Genomic DNA, 13,532 nt, shown 5'->3' on the forward strand with positions numbered 1-13,532 from the left:
TTTGTGTACTTATGTATATATATGTAATCCAAGGCTTGTACAAAGATTACTCTTTTTCTTTCAGTGTGTGTTTTCATACAAAAACCAACGTAATAAATCACCGTGAAACGCAATACACTAACAATTAGCTTTTATTAAGTTCATCGTCGTCCTTGTACATTAAAAATCTATGTAAATACGTATAAACGCAAGAAAACAACATATACGTATGTATATATGCTCGATTGTATGCGTTTACATTTTTCTATAGTTACGAATAGATGGACGTGCTACCGATACCACCTATATACACCCGCACAGATAACACTATATAGTTTCCAGTTATACACATATACACACAAAAATACACAATTGATCTATCCTATTACCTTACGAACTCTCTCTCCTTTGTTTACGTACATACATACATAATGATAGTAATAATAATAATAATAATGGTAGTAGTAGTAATAGTAGAAGTAGTACACGCACAGAGTGATCCGTTTGGTCGATAAATGCAGAAAGAAATTGATCGATAGGTTCAGAAATAGGATTCATTGATTGTTTCGCAGTTTGATAATCGTTAAATGCTTAATATTAGTACGATGAAAATACTTTAAAATAGAATAGATTTTCTTTGATTGTCGTTCAATCGATTTCTTTGCTTCTTGTTCCCACTTGTCTAATCCTTATATACGATCAATTGAAATAACAGTTATTTTTATTAGTTTTGTCGGCGGGTCTGTTGTGCACACATACTCGCGTACACGTAATACACGACTGTTTCCACACTTTTCTCCCGACAGCAGAGACAAATGTAATATGTATACATACTCTATACAAATTTATGCGATAATTATGAAATTTATATCGTTCCCTCGAATAATAAAGAAAATAACTTACAGTCCATCTCGATAACCTTTGAAATTTCACTAATAACTAATGTGTCCAGGCATTCGAAACAGAAGCCAGACATGACTGCAAATTTGGACATTCTCTTAACGATATAAACTGTATTTGCCTTATCGTACAGGTATTTCTGATACTTGGAATATAATATATTCTGATATTTGTATACGTTGAATTATTATCACATATCGATAGCAAGTCGGGGGGGGGGGGGGGGGGAGAACAGCAGAATTGAAATGAAAATGAAATTCAGTATACAGTTGGACCGATTCTACCGTTAAAGTGACTAGACTTGTCGAATCGATTGGTAATCGTGTACGTTGAAAATATGTACAATAAATATCAGTGTTTATCTACGATATCGCATTGAAATGCAATAGTGTGTAACGTAACGTCGCGACTCGCGAATTGTAAGCTTGCGAGCCTCGTTACTTGGTACGGAAAATACTATTAAGCTTTTTATCGGATTATTAATCGGATCTGTAGTTGTTCAGCGATATACGACAATTCAGGAAGGCAGCGACCGATTAAGGTCTCGTGTAGCGATGCCGGTACGGGGTCCAGGCGAATAATTCTACGAAAAGAATAGAGATACTGGTAGAATAGATTTTGAACGTTCATTATTCCTACGAGTTGCAACGTGCAAAATGTCACTACGTCTCGAAACAATCTGATTCAATTCACATTCACGATAATGTCCACGTTAACGTGTTACAGACAACAGGCGATGTACGTGTCTACATAAACAATGGTATTTCGGCTTTATACATGGACGCATGGAAAACACACACAAAACGCATGGTGAAACACCATCGAAAATAGTGTCAATGGGAGAATCTGTTATCGTACCGCGTGATATTCATTACTCGGTACGTAATACTATGCTATGCTATGCTATGCTATGCTATGCTATGCTATGCTATGCTATGCTATGCTATGCTATGCTATGCTAATGCCAATGCCAATGCCAATGCCAATGCTAATGCTATGCTATGCTAATGCCAATGCTAATGCTAATGCTATGCTATGTCATGTTACATTATGTTGTGTCATGTTGTGCCATGTTATGTCTTAAAGAGATATATAAAAGTGCGGACACGGTAAATATAGTTGTGCGTATATTAACCGACTGTTAAGCCTATACACGATACACGTGTGGTCGTTTCTCGAATAAACGTCCTGATATTAAAATGATACTCGTATCAAGTAGTAAATATTATATATGCATTGAATATTTACATTTCGGAAATATGTATATCCATTAAGAACTAACGGTGTATCACTGATAAAGGAATTGTGATTGCTGATCGAATCCCATGCTGTTTTTGTTGCTTCCAGTTATCGAGTGTCAAGAACCGCACACCTCGATAAGGAATCGCATCCACCGCATGGGGACTTGGTGTACATTTCGAAATGAGGCTAATTAAGAAAATAGTTTCCAATGAGAAATAGTTGGTTAAGCATGCTAGGTGATTTCATGGTTACCCATTCAATCGTTCAGTCACAGTTGCTACAGGATACACTAAAAGGATACAAGGCGATAATAATTAAACGATATATGAAGTATGTATACGACTACATGCTTGAACCGCTCCGTAACATTAATGAACGAGGACGTTACGATTATTGTGTCTTTCATCGAATCTTTGGTCAGAATTTGAATTAGGAACAAGCATACTCGTCTATCGTCTACTATATTTCAACTAAAAACGTCCTCGAACACGAAGCTATCGTTTACAAATGTACATGTACACGAGGCGTATGTGGTCTGTTTAACGATCATGTTGGGAAACGAGCTTGGTTGATAAGAGAGCGGTGCAAAGCTACGATATTCGAAAGTGATATATGGTAGCATTGCGCGCGAAATTGCATTTCGAAACGCTCTACGATTTACCATTGCTGTTGAAGCATGGGCAGAGCGCGTTGAATATGCGATTGCAGAATCCACGTGCACGATGATTCCAGCCAACGATACTATCGGTACCTTTTAGTTTGGTTCCTAGGCAAATACGCGGGCATTTCATTTATTCGCTCGATCAAGAATTCTCTCTCGAAAGGTACGAGAACACGATTAAAAGAGGCATCCGAAGTCTTCGGAAAGCATCGAGTAACAGAAACATTTCAAGTGGTTTAAAAGGTTTTGCTTACCTTCGTTGAGAGTGCCGGTTCTCTGAAACACGAAACGAAGCGAAACGGTGAAAATCATGATTAGAATGAAAATCTTTCGAATGCACCGATAAATCGAATACTATACGCGTAATTCGTTCACCTCTGAATCCGCTTTTCGCTTGGAGGCCTCCGTAGTCGCTGTTTCTATCACTTCGGTAACAAACTTGGTCGTTTCTCTCATCAATTCCTCGTCATCTTTAAAAGCTTCTTTCCTCTGATCCAACGTTCCGATGGTCAACATTTTCTCCCGTTCCTCGATACTCCATTTGTTCGTCGTCCCCTCAGTCATCGTTAACGTTTCAACAGTTCAAATGAAATGTTTTCGATTGAAAAGCGATTCTTTGTATCGCGTACCAGCGAAACGCGTCTTTACGTTTCAATGAAATTCCGAGTGAACATGCTTCTTCAAAAGAATTTCATTTCAGGAGAAATCTGATCGTCAACGTTTCGATAAGAAAATGTGTGTCAACAGCGATTCAGATTTGAATGTTAACGTGCTCTCTTCTTATCTTCCACACTTCTCCTTTCATCTGTTTATTCTCTTCTCTCTTCTATTCTTTGCTTTATTTTCCTTCTCCTTCTTCTTCTTTTTCTTTCTTTCGCCTTTTCTCTGGGTCATACATGCGGACAGAGAGAAAATCAAATAATTCGAATTGCCACCAGAATCGACGCGCAATCAACTCCGATAACGATTACTATCGGCGGCAACAAGAGTTTTGGTTTTTCTGAAAACAAACTATCTCTACGTACGTACATGTGGATTCTGTGTACAATAATCTCTTACCTTTTTACCCTTTTACCTCTTTACTCTCGACAACTGTAACGGTATTTCTCAATAATAAATTCTATAATATACATACGCGTCGATCGCAAATGCATACGACACATCCGTCAGTTTGATCTTTTAATTATCTACATCGTTACGTGTTTTGAGAAGGAAAATTTGATCATTCTCGTGACCCTCTGCACCCATAATTCTAAAGAGTGTGCAAAACTCCGAAAGGACGCGTAAAGGATTCTAGAGAACTAGCAGATTCCGCAACAATGAAATCGAAAGCAAGGATTATCTGACTTACATTCGCAGAGAAATTCGCGGGCAGCGGGGCGGTTGACCTTTCAAGCGTAGATATCGAGCTACAGGTGGTGCGCATTCGTTTCACAGAGCAGCCTGGGTTTCGTTTATTCGATGTCAGCGTGCACCCGGATGACCGTCACGTCTCTTATCGGGTAGAACGTTCACCTAACCATAATTGCCTATCGAATGTTCTCTGTTGCACTCGATTCTCCAACATTCGATTCAATTCTAATCGCTTCGAATCCGACTTACGTTCAACGATTCTATTCCAACGAATTTCGAAATTCCGTTCATTTCCGATTCTCTCAACAACTTGTTCCGTTGGCAGTTGTCTGTATACGTATACTATTGCCCTTTTTCATGAATTCCACATTACCATTTAAATACACATCGAACGACAGAATTAACGATGTTACTTACTTCTGCGGGAAACGATATCATACTACGAACCAGTGACAACAATGGATACAACTGTTCCATAGTGCAGTTTGGAACACGTCCGATCACCGTAACGATACGCCTCGTAACGATTGAATGGTCTGCCAGGTTTACCTCACCGAAGAAATTACCCCGGGAAAATGTTTTAGAGCATGCGTCGGGTTCACCCTCTTGCGGCTACTAGTCACCCGCTCCGTAAGTCTCGGTCACAATTTACTACCCCTCTCTGACTCTGCTGTGCTGTCCCATTCCCATTCTCATTCCCATTCCCATTCCCATTCCCATTCCCATTCCCATTCCCATTCCCATTCCCATTCCCATTCCCATTCCTATTCCTATTCCATTCTTTCCATTACATGTTTCATTTCACTGCAATTCTTCCCTCGTTGCAGTCGTTTCATTGTAGTTCTTCGAGCTAATGTATTCACGTTATTTCAAGTGTATATCTTTGAAAGAATAAATAATAATATTGCAACAACAACACGTAATAATAACGCGTGCACGTTCAATGGATATCAAAGAAAGGCGTGAATTCTCTTAAATGTAAAATCAAACGCGAGTACATGTACAGTTAGTACAGTCGAAATCAAGACCATACACGGTGAAAAAGTCAGAAAGCTGAAATCGATCGATGCAGTCGCATCGTAGTAATTATTCATTGAAAAATAATTATCAAGTCGTGACAGCATAATACCGAATAATGTATATAATATATCCGTGCCTAATAGAGAGTTATCCTCTCGTTAAAGGTCCGAAAGGAAAGTCGCTAACCTGCTCGGTCGCGACAATGTCGCAACATCGGAAACGATACCGCGACGGTAGACGGCTGTAAATGTCTCGAGCGATGTCATTTTTCATGCTGCGACATGGTTACGATCAAACAGGCGGCGGCTTTCTTCTAGAACCTCTAGGCGACGGAAATTACGTCATTATCTTTCTATACTATCGTATAAATGATCACAATTGATGTAACATAATTGACAACTATATATATACTAAGAGTACATTAAGTTTGGAACACGAAAGCCGCGTAAACGTATTATTTTCTGCCTTTTTTTCTCCTTGAGAATGCACGTTGACAGTAAGATCTCCAACTCTGCTGGATAATTTTTGCGGCACGATTTAAACGAAAATGTTCTAGCTTTGCTAAAGAAGCTCTCATTGCATTCGTTTCCCGTTCTTCTTTCAACTGATTATACAAAATAAGTTGTTCGAAAAGCTGATCCTGTAAAATAACGTGTAAATGGGAATGGCAATAACATTGGAAAATATTTCACTTTTCCTATCGACGAAGGAAAGTAGAGAGAATCGGGATGGAACTATAATGGAAGAAAAGCGAACAAAGCTAATAAGACACACCTGAATAATAGCATAATCTTTTTCAAGGCCCTCTTTATCTCTCAAAAGAGCTATTTCACAGGTATAAAGCATTTTAATAGTTTTATCGTACATTCTCAGTTGGTCCAGACATTGTTTTTTCACCGTAGAACTGTATAGTTAGATTACATCATTAAAAAATCTAACAGTTGCGTTTAAAACAGAAGTCGTTGCATCTATGATAAATTGTCACTTACTGTACGCTACGTAGATTACTTTCTTGTAAATTGTATATTTTATTTGTAAATTTTAAATGAGATTTATGCAAATCTGCCTCCTTTTGTAAAGATCTCCTTTTAATATTGCATTTGTAATTTTTACTTAATACTTTTGACGAGAATTCCCTGCTAGAATGTTTTCATTCGAATCTTTACTTCCTACGCATATTTTCATTTCGGCCATAAAATCATTAACCGATAAATACATAATCGAATGGGTGAACATTTCAATGGAAGCAATAATAAATGATATCAAGGAAAAATAACAAATATCGCTTACGCTTGTATCGTTAATACGTGTTCCAAGTTTTTATAGGTATTTGTTTTTAGGATCTCCATTGCCTTCGACTCCAATTCGATCTTTCTCTGAAAGTTGATAAAATATGATCTTTGTTCTTGAAGCATAACTGTCCATTCTAGTTGAAAAAAGTACAATAACCGTTTTAGTATTGAAGCATCAAAAGTACTTGTACAGAATTTAATAAATAGATATAAATTTATTCATCATGAATCATTAAGAATTACAAACGTAAATTGTTTCTAGAAGAACGTACGTTGTACATTGGCTACATTTTCCTCCATAATTCTCGTAAAATTTTCTAACTTCGCATCTCTGTGTGTTTGCCTTTCTAACGAGTGTTTTTTTTTATTTTCGATAAGATAACAAAGTAACTTGATTAGTTCATTTAGGATTCTTAATTGCGTATAGAAATTTTCGTTAGTCGTACCCTCTATTCTTGGATTTAGATACTGAAATAAGATTATACTCGATGAAGTCAACTTAAATACGCATGTACAAGTAATTTCTTCCCCATTGTTTATTTTCTCTGTAACTGAAACTTATCGAAAGCATACAACCTACTTTTCTTATAACCGACTCTACAAGCTTATTCATTACTTGCTGATACTTTTTATCGAGATAGTTTCCCTTTAGAAAGAAGTATTTCCATACATATAAGTAGATTATTAGGCGGCAAAACGTACACGACATGTAACTACCTGAGAACCACGAGAACGTAAGATAGCACGCACCTACCTACATACGATCGCAGTGATTATTCACGCTTCGTCTCAAACACTTCAGATTTACGACATTCGAATGATCAAACGTAATCAATGAATATTTACTTATTGCAATTTTCGATGTATACATTATTTAATTATTCGAATAATGCTGGAATAATATTTTGTTAATCACTTATATCGAATAAAATAAGCGTGATTTTCCTAAATCGATTATTGGCATCTATGCGACGATAAATATTGAGCATTTTTCAATAGCTTTGATGATTTCTACCTGTAATTTACCCATATTTAATGTGTATTTCAATATTTTAATAAACGAATCAATGGTTTTTCAGGCGTTTCCTCGGAAGCCTATTACGCCATCTATGGTCTATTCGATCGAAGGATAAAAGGGTTTCGAAGCAACGTGTCGGAACGCTCGTAAAAGCCGTGTGAAGAAGCCATGCTATGTTGCGCAGAAGTTTTCAATATGCGTGTTCCAATTTATTTTCGTACAGTTTAACAATTGATATTCTTTTATTTTAATCTGCATATACTCGTTTTTACCCCTGTGCGTGCGACTGTGCTCTCTGTATATGTGTATATATACATATATATGTATACATTACGTCCATATCAGATATAGATTACGTGTAAATCGAGAAAAAAGAATGACAACAGAAAGCCTCCAATGTTCGATGACTCGTGTTTGAGTTTTACTTGCGATTAGGGTGACTAGCTGTCGGTACCCGCAAAGAATTGATCGCAAATTTGTAAGTAAATAACATTATATTTCTTTTACTATATAGTTAACGATATTTAGCTTGTACGTACCACAAACAAATGCGTGTAAACGATTTGCGTAAATGTTAAAAGTCGCGTCTATAGTACGTGCAGAGTGAACTGTGTGTTGTACATTTTATATTGTTATACCACAAACATATGCATAAGTGTACAACTGTATGTTCACGAACGTAATATTTAATCGAATTTCATTCGATATTGAAATGTTACACTGTTAAGTGTACGAAAATATGAACTTTTATGTATTAAATTGCCATCCAGTTTTATTATATTTTTAAGCAAACGATAAGTAAATTATAAGAGAAATATTAACAAATTGTAATGTACTTCTTTTATTCTTTTTCAGTATCCTACCATTGAAAATCATACGTATTTTGGAGAAATATCGACTCGACGATTGTACATTCGATATCCTCGAAGCATGTGATGGAATACATTCTGAATCCAATTATTTACATTGATATTTTCAAATAATCAAGAGTCTTCTACTTTCGCGTAATAAAGGGACGATATTTTAAGCATACCTAATTTATAGGTCGCATATGCATTCGTATATACATGTTTACATAGTACATTTTGCATTTATAAGATAGCGAGTAAAAGCATGTTCGACGATCGCGCAACAGCTATGAGAATGAATAATGAGAAAATGAAGGGGAATTACAGTGTTTGCGGTACGGAAATGGAACAGAAGCATTACGTTCTTTGGAGTCCATTGGAAAAGAACAAATTTTTAATGAAGAATAAATATGTCTCCTATAGTAGATCTGTATCGCGTAGGAACAAACGTTTCGTTCGATACAATATGAGCCGATCGTTAAATTCCGATGTAAATAATTGTGGCTCCAGTTCGGAAAACAGTTCGTTCGAAGAAAGCAAACATATGTCGAGATCTTCTAAAATAATGAAAGCTTTAAATTTTCACACAAGTCCGTTGTATTTTGGGAAAACAAAACTAAAGAAATCGCTAAATTTCAATTTGACTCCGAGCCCGAAAAGATTTTCATCCGCAAAGAAAAGTATACAAAAAGCTTTCGGTCTGAATTTTAGTTCGACTTTGTCTGCTCCCAGCAAATGTTCAAACTTAATCAAAGACATTAGCGATTCTGCTAATAGCAGTGTCGTGTTTAGTTCGTCCGAGTCTATCGATGAAAATCAAAATGAAACGCCGTTGCGACGACGCGTGAAAGAACAGAAAACGTTACACTATTCTACACCGAACGCAAAGTTAAGTACAAAATTGTTGCATTCCGTCGGTTCTATGCCATTATCGCGTAGTCGGCTGAAAGAAACCATCGACGACATTGTTTATATTACTGCAACAACACCTAATTCGCAGTCATTGAAATGTTTCGATAATTCTGTAACGAATACATCGAGAAATTTATTTCATGAATTTCGCGAAGATGATTACGATAGACCGGAAACGCCAGAAAATGTAATTTGTATCGTTCCTGAAAGTATGAGCGCTATCAAACGAAGTCATAAAAAGGTAAGTGAACGTAACAATGTTGCAGTTTCATTATCTTATTAATTTAGCTGATTAATTTCGACAAGTTTCCAACTACACGGTATGTTACACAGGAAAGATCATCGAGGCGGAGTGCTCGTTGTTCGATGCAATTGGCAAATAGTTTTCAGGACGAGCCGGGTACAGTCGAGGATACGAGAAAATTCGTATTGAGTTGCGAAAAGAAACGTCCAGACTCCGATCAGGCGGGACAATGCTCCGAGAGGGATTCGGCGTTGAGGGAATTACCATTGTGCAATTCGAAAGATGATGCTTCGGACACTGGTTCGTTGTTCGACTACGCGGAGGAATTAAAATCCGAGGAAGTATCGAGCGGTATGGCCAATTGCGACGTTGTTTTATCGAAATTTCACGAATGCAACATCAAAGTGATATCAGAAGAAAACATTAACGCGAATCATTTGTCTCGCGAGGATCTTTCATCGAAGTCCGACGACAGATCCGTGACACCGGATTTATCGGCGAATATTCTATTGGATGAGTCCGAAAAGCCCGTTACTCCGGAAAATCGTACAGATCTGTTGCAAAGAGTCGTGGGAAACTCGATCAAAAAGTCTCACAAGAAGAACAAAGAGGCAAATAAGACGAAATTTCTTAGTCCGAAAGTTCTGCATCGTAAATTAGAAGCGACAGAAGATGGAAATGGAAAGGACGAAGAAGGCTTTCGGCGCAACGAAAACGTTCCAGACGGTAAATTCTCATCGGAGCAACAAGATCATCCTGACGCATCGAATTCGGAACGAGCATGCACTCCCGAGAAGGTGAATTCCAGTCGGCTGTTGCTCTCGCAGTTCAGTTCTGTGAAAAAGTCTCACAAAAAGGACAAGCATACCAGCATATTATCCGGTTTCTTGAAACGACAAGAGTACTTCAACAAAGAAATGGATTCGGCGAGGGACGGATCTGGATCCGGATCCGAATCCGAATCCGAATCCGAATCCGAATCCGAACCCGAACCTGATTCGACAGAGAATGGAAAAGTTCTCTCAGAGTTGGCCACCGAAGCGGAGGTGGCATTGAATTTTCGCGATTCGAACTGTTCGCTGAACGATTCTTTGGACAAATTGTCTCCGAGCAAAAGAAAAATACCGTTGAACGAATCCTCGGAACGCGATACGAGTGTATCGTGTGACTCGGAATTGCAAGAATTGGACATGTTTCAGGAAGAGTTTAAAATTTTCACGCCTTTGAAAAGAAAGCGGTGGTTAACCGCTTCGAGCACCAAAGAATATTTGCACTGTTACGATCTACCGTCTGGTGCAATGGATGAATATTCCGCGGAAGGTATCGCCAACGCCGGTTCGTCGAGATGTTTAACGCCGGTTCTCTCTTTCCACGAACATTACGAACGATCCAATGAAAATCGTTCTGCGAACAACGAATCGGAAATATCCGACGTACAGGATAACGCTTCGGACGACAGAACTGGCAGGTCGACGCCTAGAAATATGTCAACGGCGGAATTGGTTTTGAATTTAGATTCCATCAAGAAGTCTCACAAGAAGAATAAATGCGGAAACAATGCGCGGAAAAGTCTCGACTCGGTCAGAAATAATGCTTACAAGGAGAGAGGATGGCAGAACTCCTCCGTTGAGGCTCGAAACGAGTCGCTCGAGAAATTCGAACTCTCGGATTCCGATGAGAACGATATAGGTACCGACCGTATGTTTCGCGGGGACGACAACCGACAAGGTTCGAGTTGTGTCCCCGCGGATAAAGAAACCGCGATCGATACGAGCGCAGAGATGAGAATGCAAGCTGTCGTTACTCCGCCGAATTGCTTGAAAACAAAGAAATACATTCGATTGTTACGAGAGACGTCTATCAAGCGATCGCACAAAAAGGTCCGGGATCAGAAGAAACACGAGGTAAGGATCGATCCAAACGAATTGTCGGATGACGGATCCATATTTGGGGACGAGGAAAAGTTGATTCACCCGGAATATCGATCGGTTCAAGAATAGTTGCTTCTCTGTTCGAACGGTTACGATGTTTAGAAAAAGGTAATTATCTAGCATGGTAAGTGTATAATGTTTCTTTATCGAATCTCTGGAAATCTGTTGAAATCTCATACACGGCCGGGTATAATACCACCTGCTCGTATCCCAGCACGATTGCACGGAACACGATCGGTGGTTGCGTTTCAACTTTAACTTTCCATCGAGAGGCGAAAACGCACATTAGTTCCGTGCAATTGCGATGGTCTGGAAGATCGTAAAGAAGATCAGCATCCCGTTTACCCGTTAACATGCCGCGCGTACTCTCTTGACATTCAAACTCGGTTTACCGCTTCGAATTTCTACGTTCGGCATCTGTCCATCTATGTACAGTCGATATCGTTGTGAAACGGAGATGCTGTTCTCTAACGTATTTTACTCGATCGCGTATGTACGTGGTTGCGCGTACATATAATATCGCGCGAACCCCGTTCTTTCGTATGAAAACTTTGCAGAAAATCTTTCTCGAGCGATTCCCCTTTATCGGGTGTTTCGCTGAAATAAATAACGAGCAGTATGCAATGCTCGCAAACGCGTTTAACTTCTAATGTATTTTTCATTATCTACGGTTAGTTTATCCGACTGTCTTATTAATTTTAGAACGTACAGTATGTTTCATTTCCTTCTCTCTTCTAGCTTTATATGTTGCGCGTTCGGATTAGTTACACCGAATAACACTCGAACAACAATAGAGACAGAAACGGAAGAATCACTTCAGTGTGACCACGCTTCTTCCTACAACGATTCATTGTTTCGATATTGTTTTCGCGTAAAGCGTGTCTGAACATTTCTAGCATTTATTTTATTCGACCAGCGACCACAGATAAATCTCAGAAGATGCTTCCTGGCATGGTGCATCGAAAAGCAAAACAGCGTACATATAACAGCCAGAAAACGAGAGGACAATTTGGAAATGTTAAACCGATAGGGGCGGTTCATTTATGGAGATTCTCTTCTCCAAACTTAGGATAACCGGTTTTAAAGGGGTTCACAAGGAGTCGGCATGTCGTTGATGCATGTTTGAAATATTTCGATTAATCGTTTAAGCGAATAAGTTAGTATTTGGTAATTTTGTTTACATAATGAATGAAATATGACAAACTAGGTGTACGAAAAATCTAAAATACAATAAGTTTAATAAGGACAATAAAGCTTAGTAGGATTCCGCGATGAAATTCAGCTGTATACTCGTCGAATGTTGCGGTAAACTCGATATTTTCACTCGCAGTTTCGCTCACTGTCTTCCTCCTAGAACTTGTTCGACGTTAAGCAGCTCGGAATGACTTTAGTATTGTTTAAAACATTGAAATATATTTCAAAATATAATGTTGTCATCATTGTTGAACACTTTGTTTGTTTCTCGAGTTACATATTATTTCCATATCATTTTTCTAGACCATTACACGTCGTTTGTTCCATAGAGTGTTCATAATCGCTCAACGTCGCGTGAACGATTGATAAATATGTACAACATATGAAACGAACGAATTAACGTATATAAATTGAAATGGTCATTGAACAACTGCTCTGTATCGTCATTTTATTTTTATTCTTCTTTCCATCCAGTTTGCGTGATAATGATGCGCGTGTTTGTTGCGCATTGTACATTCATACATATATATATATATATATTATTGTTAGAGCTCGACTAATCCGAATTATTTATACATTACGTACAAGTATTTTTCTTTTCCTTTGGAAAATTCTGACAAGTTTTTCAAACAATTGTTGGTCAAGAGTTATCGAAAGGACGGATGCAACATGTTTGTAACAATAATGAATTTATTTCGGACATAGCGTGTATATTAGTACTTGTTTGTAACATTTGTAATAAATTGATTGCTCCGAAGTACGATATTTTTTTCTTTCGCCTATCGTGAAGAAACTACATAGAACAGTTTCAGTCTGTACGTAGTTGAAGTCCGTGGTAGATATTTTTCATTGAAATTCCTATCGCTTGTAGCGCTGCGATGCAAAACCAACCGAAATCGATACGACAGGGCGTGACACGAAAATGGTAACGGGGGTCT

At 38.2% G+C, this 13,532-nt stretch overlaps 3 protein-coding genes and 1 long non-coding RNA gene across 9 annotated transcripts; 2 read left to right on the plus strand and 2 right to left on the minus strand.

Annotated features, from left to right (window-relative positions):
* Positions 1 to 113: 113 nt before the first annotated feature.
* LOC143174146 (uncharacterized) lies at positions 114 to 4,846 on the minus strand. Of its 2 annotated transcripts, XM_076371445.1 has the most exons (4): positions 3,158 to 4,840; positions 3,037 to 3,058; positions 2,783 to 2,887; positions 114 to 1,462 (listed from the first exon to the last, which is right to left on the minus strand). In XM_076371445.1, exons 1-4 carry the CDS (start codon positions 3,344 to 3,346, stop codon positions 1,416 to 1,418), a joined length of 363 nt encoding a protein of 120 aa, XP_076227560.1. In that variant the 5' UTR covers positions 3,347 to 4,840; the 3' UTR covers positions 114 to 1,415. The 2 variants fall into 2 exon arrangements, with proteins under 2 accessions (XP_076227560.1, XP_076227561.1); XM_076371446.1 differs by lacking the exon at positions 2,783 to 2,887 and having other exon boundaries at positions 3,158 to 4,846.
* LOC116430345 (uncharacterized) lies at positions 1,370 to 2,789 on the plus strand. The gene is made up of 3 exons (XR_004235693.2): positions 1,370 to 1,485; positions 1,606 to 1,757; positions 2,227 to 2,789. It is a non-coding gene; the product is annotated as an uncharacterized LOC116430345 (long non-coding RNA).
* Positions 4,847 to 5,189: 343 nt separating the features above from the next.
* LOC116430341 (uncharacterized) lies at positions 5,190 to 7,193 on the minus strand. Of its 4 annotated transcripts, none has more exons than XM_031984329.2 (6): positions 7,028 to 7,193; positions 6,720 to 6,915; positions 6,446 to 6,531; positions 6,145 to 6,291; positions 5,930 to 6,059; positions 5,190 to 5,795 (listed from the first exon to the last, which is right to left on the minus strand). In XM_031984329.2, exons 2-6 carry the CDS (start codon positions 6,726 to 6,728, stop codon positions 5,610 to 5,612), a joined length of 558 nt encoding a protein of 185 aa, XP_031840189.1. In that variant the 5' UTR covers positions 6,729 to 6,915; positions 7,028 to 7,193; the 3' UTR covers positions 5,190 to 5,609. The 4 variants fall into 4 exon arrangements, with proteins under 4 accessions (XP_031840189.1, XP_031840188.1, XP_031840186.1 ...); XM_031984328.2 differs by having other exon boundaries at positions 6,145 to 6,294; XM_031984326.2 differs by having other exon boundaries at positions 6,446 to 6,581.
* A 113-nt stretch (positions 7,194 to 7,306) lies between these two features.
* On the plus strand, positions 7,307 to 13,402 carry LOC116430334 (uncharacterized). Of its 2 annotated transcripts, XM_076371441.1 has the most exons (4): positions 7,307 to 7,943; positions 8,321 to 9,466; positions 9,559 to 11,508; positions 12,139 to 13,402. In XM_076371441.1, the coding sequence occupies exons 2-3, from the start codon at positions 8,579 to 8,581 to the stop codon at positions 11,467 to 11,469; spliced, it is 2,799 nt and encodes a 932-aa protein (XP_076227556.1). In that variant the 5' UTR covers positions 7,307 to 7,943; positions 8,321 to 8,578; the 3' UTR covers positions 11,470 to 11,508; positions 12,139 to 13,402. The 2 variants fall into 2 exon arrangements, with proteins under 2 accessions (XP_076227556.1, XP_031840169.2); XM_031984309.2 differs by having other exon boundaries at positions 7,308 to 7,943; positions 9,559 to 13,401.
* The last annotated feature ends 130 nt before the right edge of the window (positions 13,403 to 13,532 follow it).

The sequence above is a fragment of the Nomia melanderi genome, chromosome 10, assembly GCF_051020985.1.
Source record: "Nomia melanderi isolate GNS246 chromosome 10, iyNomMela1, whole genome shotgun sequence".
NCBI classification, from domain to species: domain Eukaryota; kingdom Metazoa; phylum Arthropoda; class Insecta; order Hymenoptera; family Halictidae; genus Nomia; species Nomia melanderi.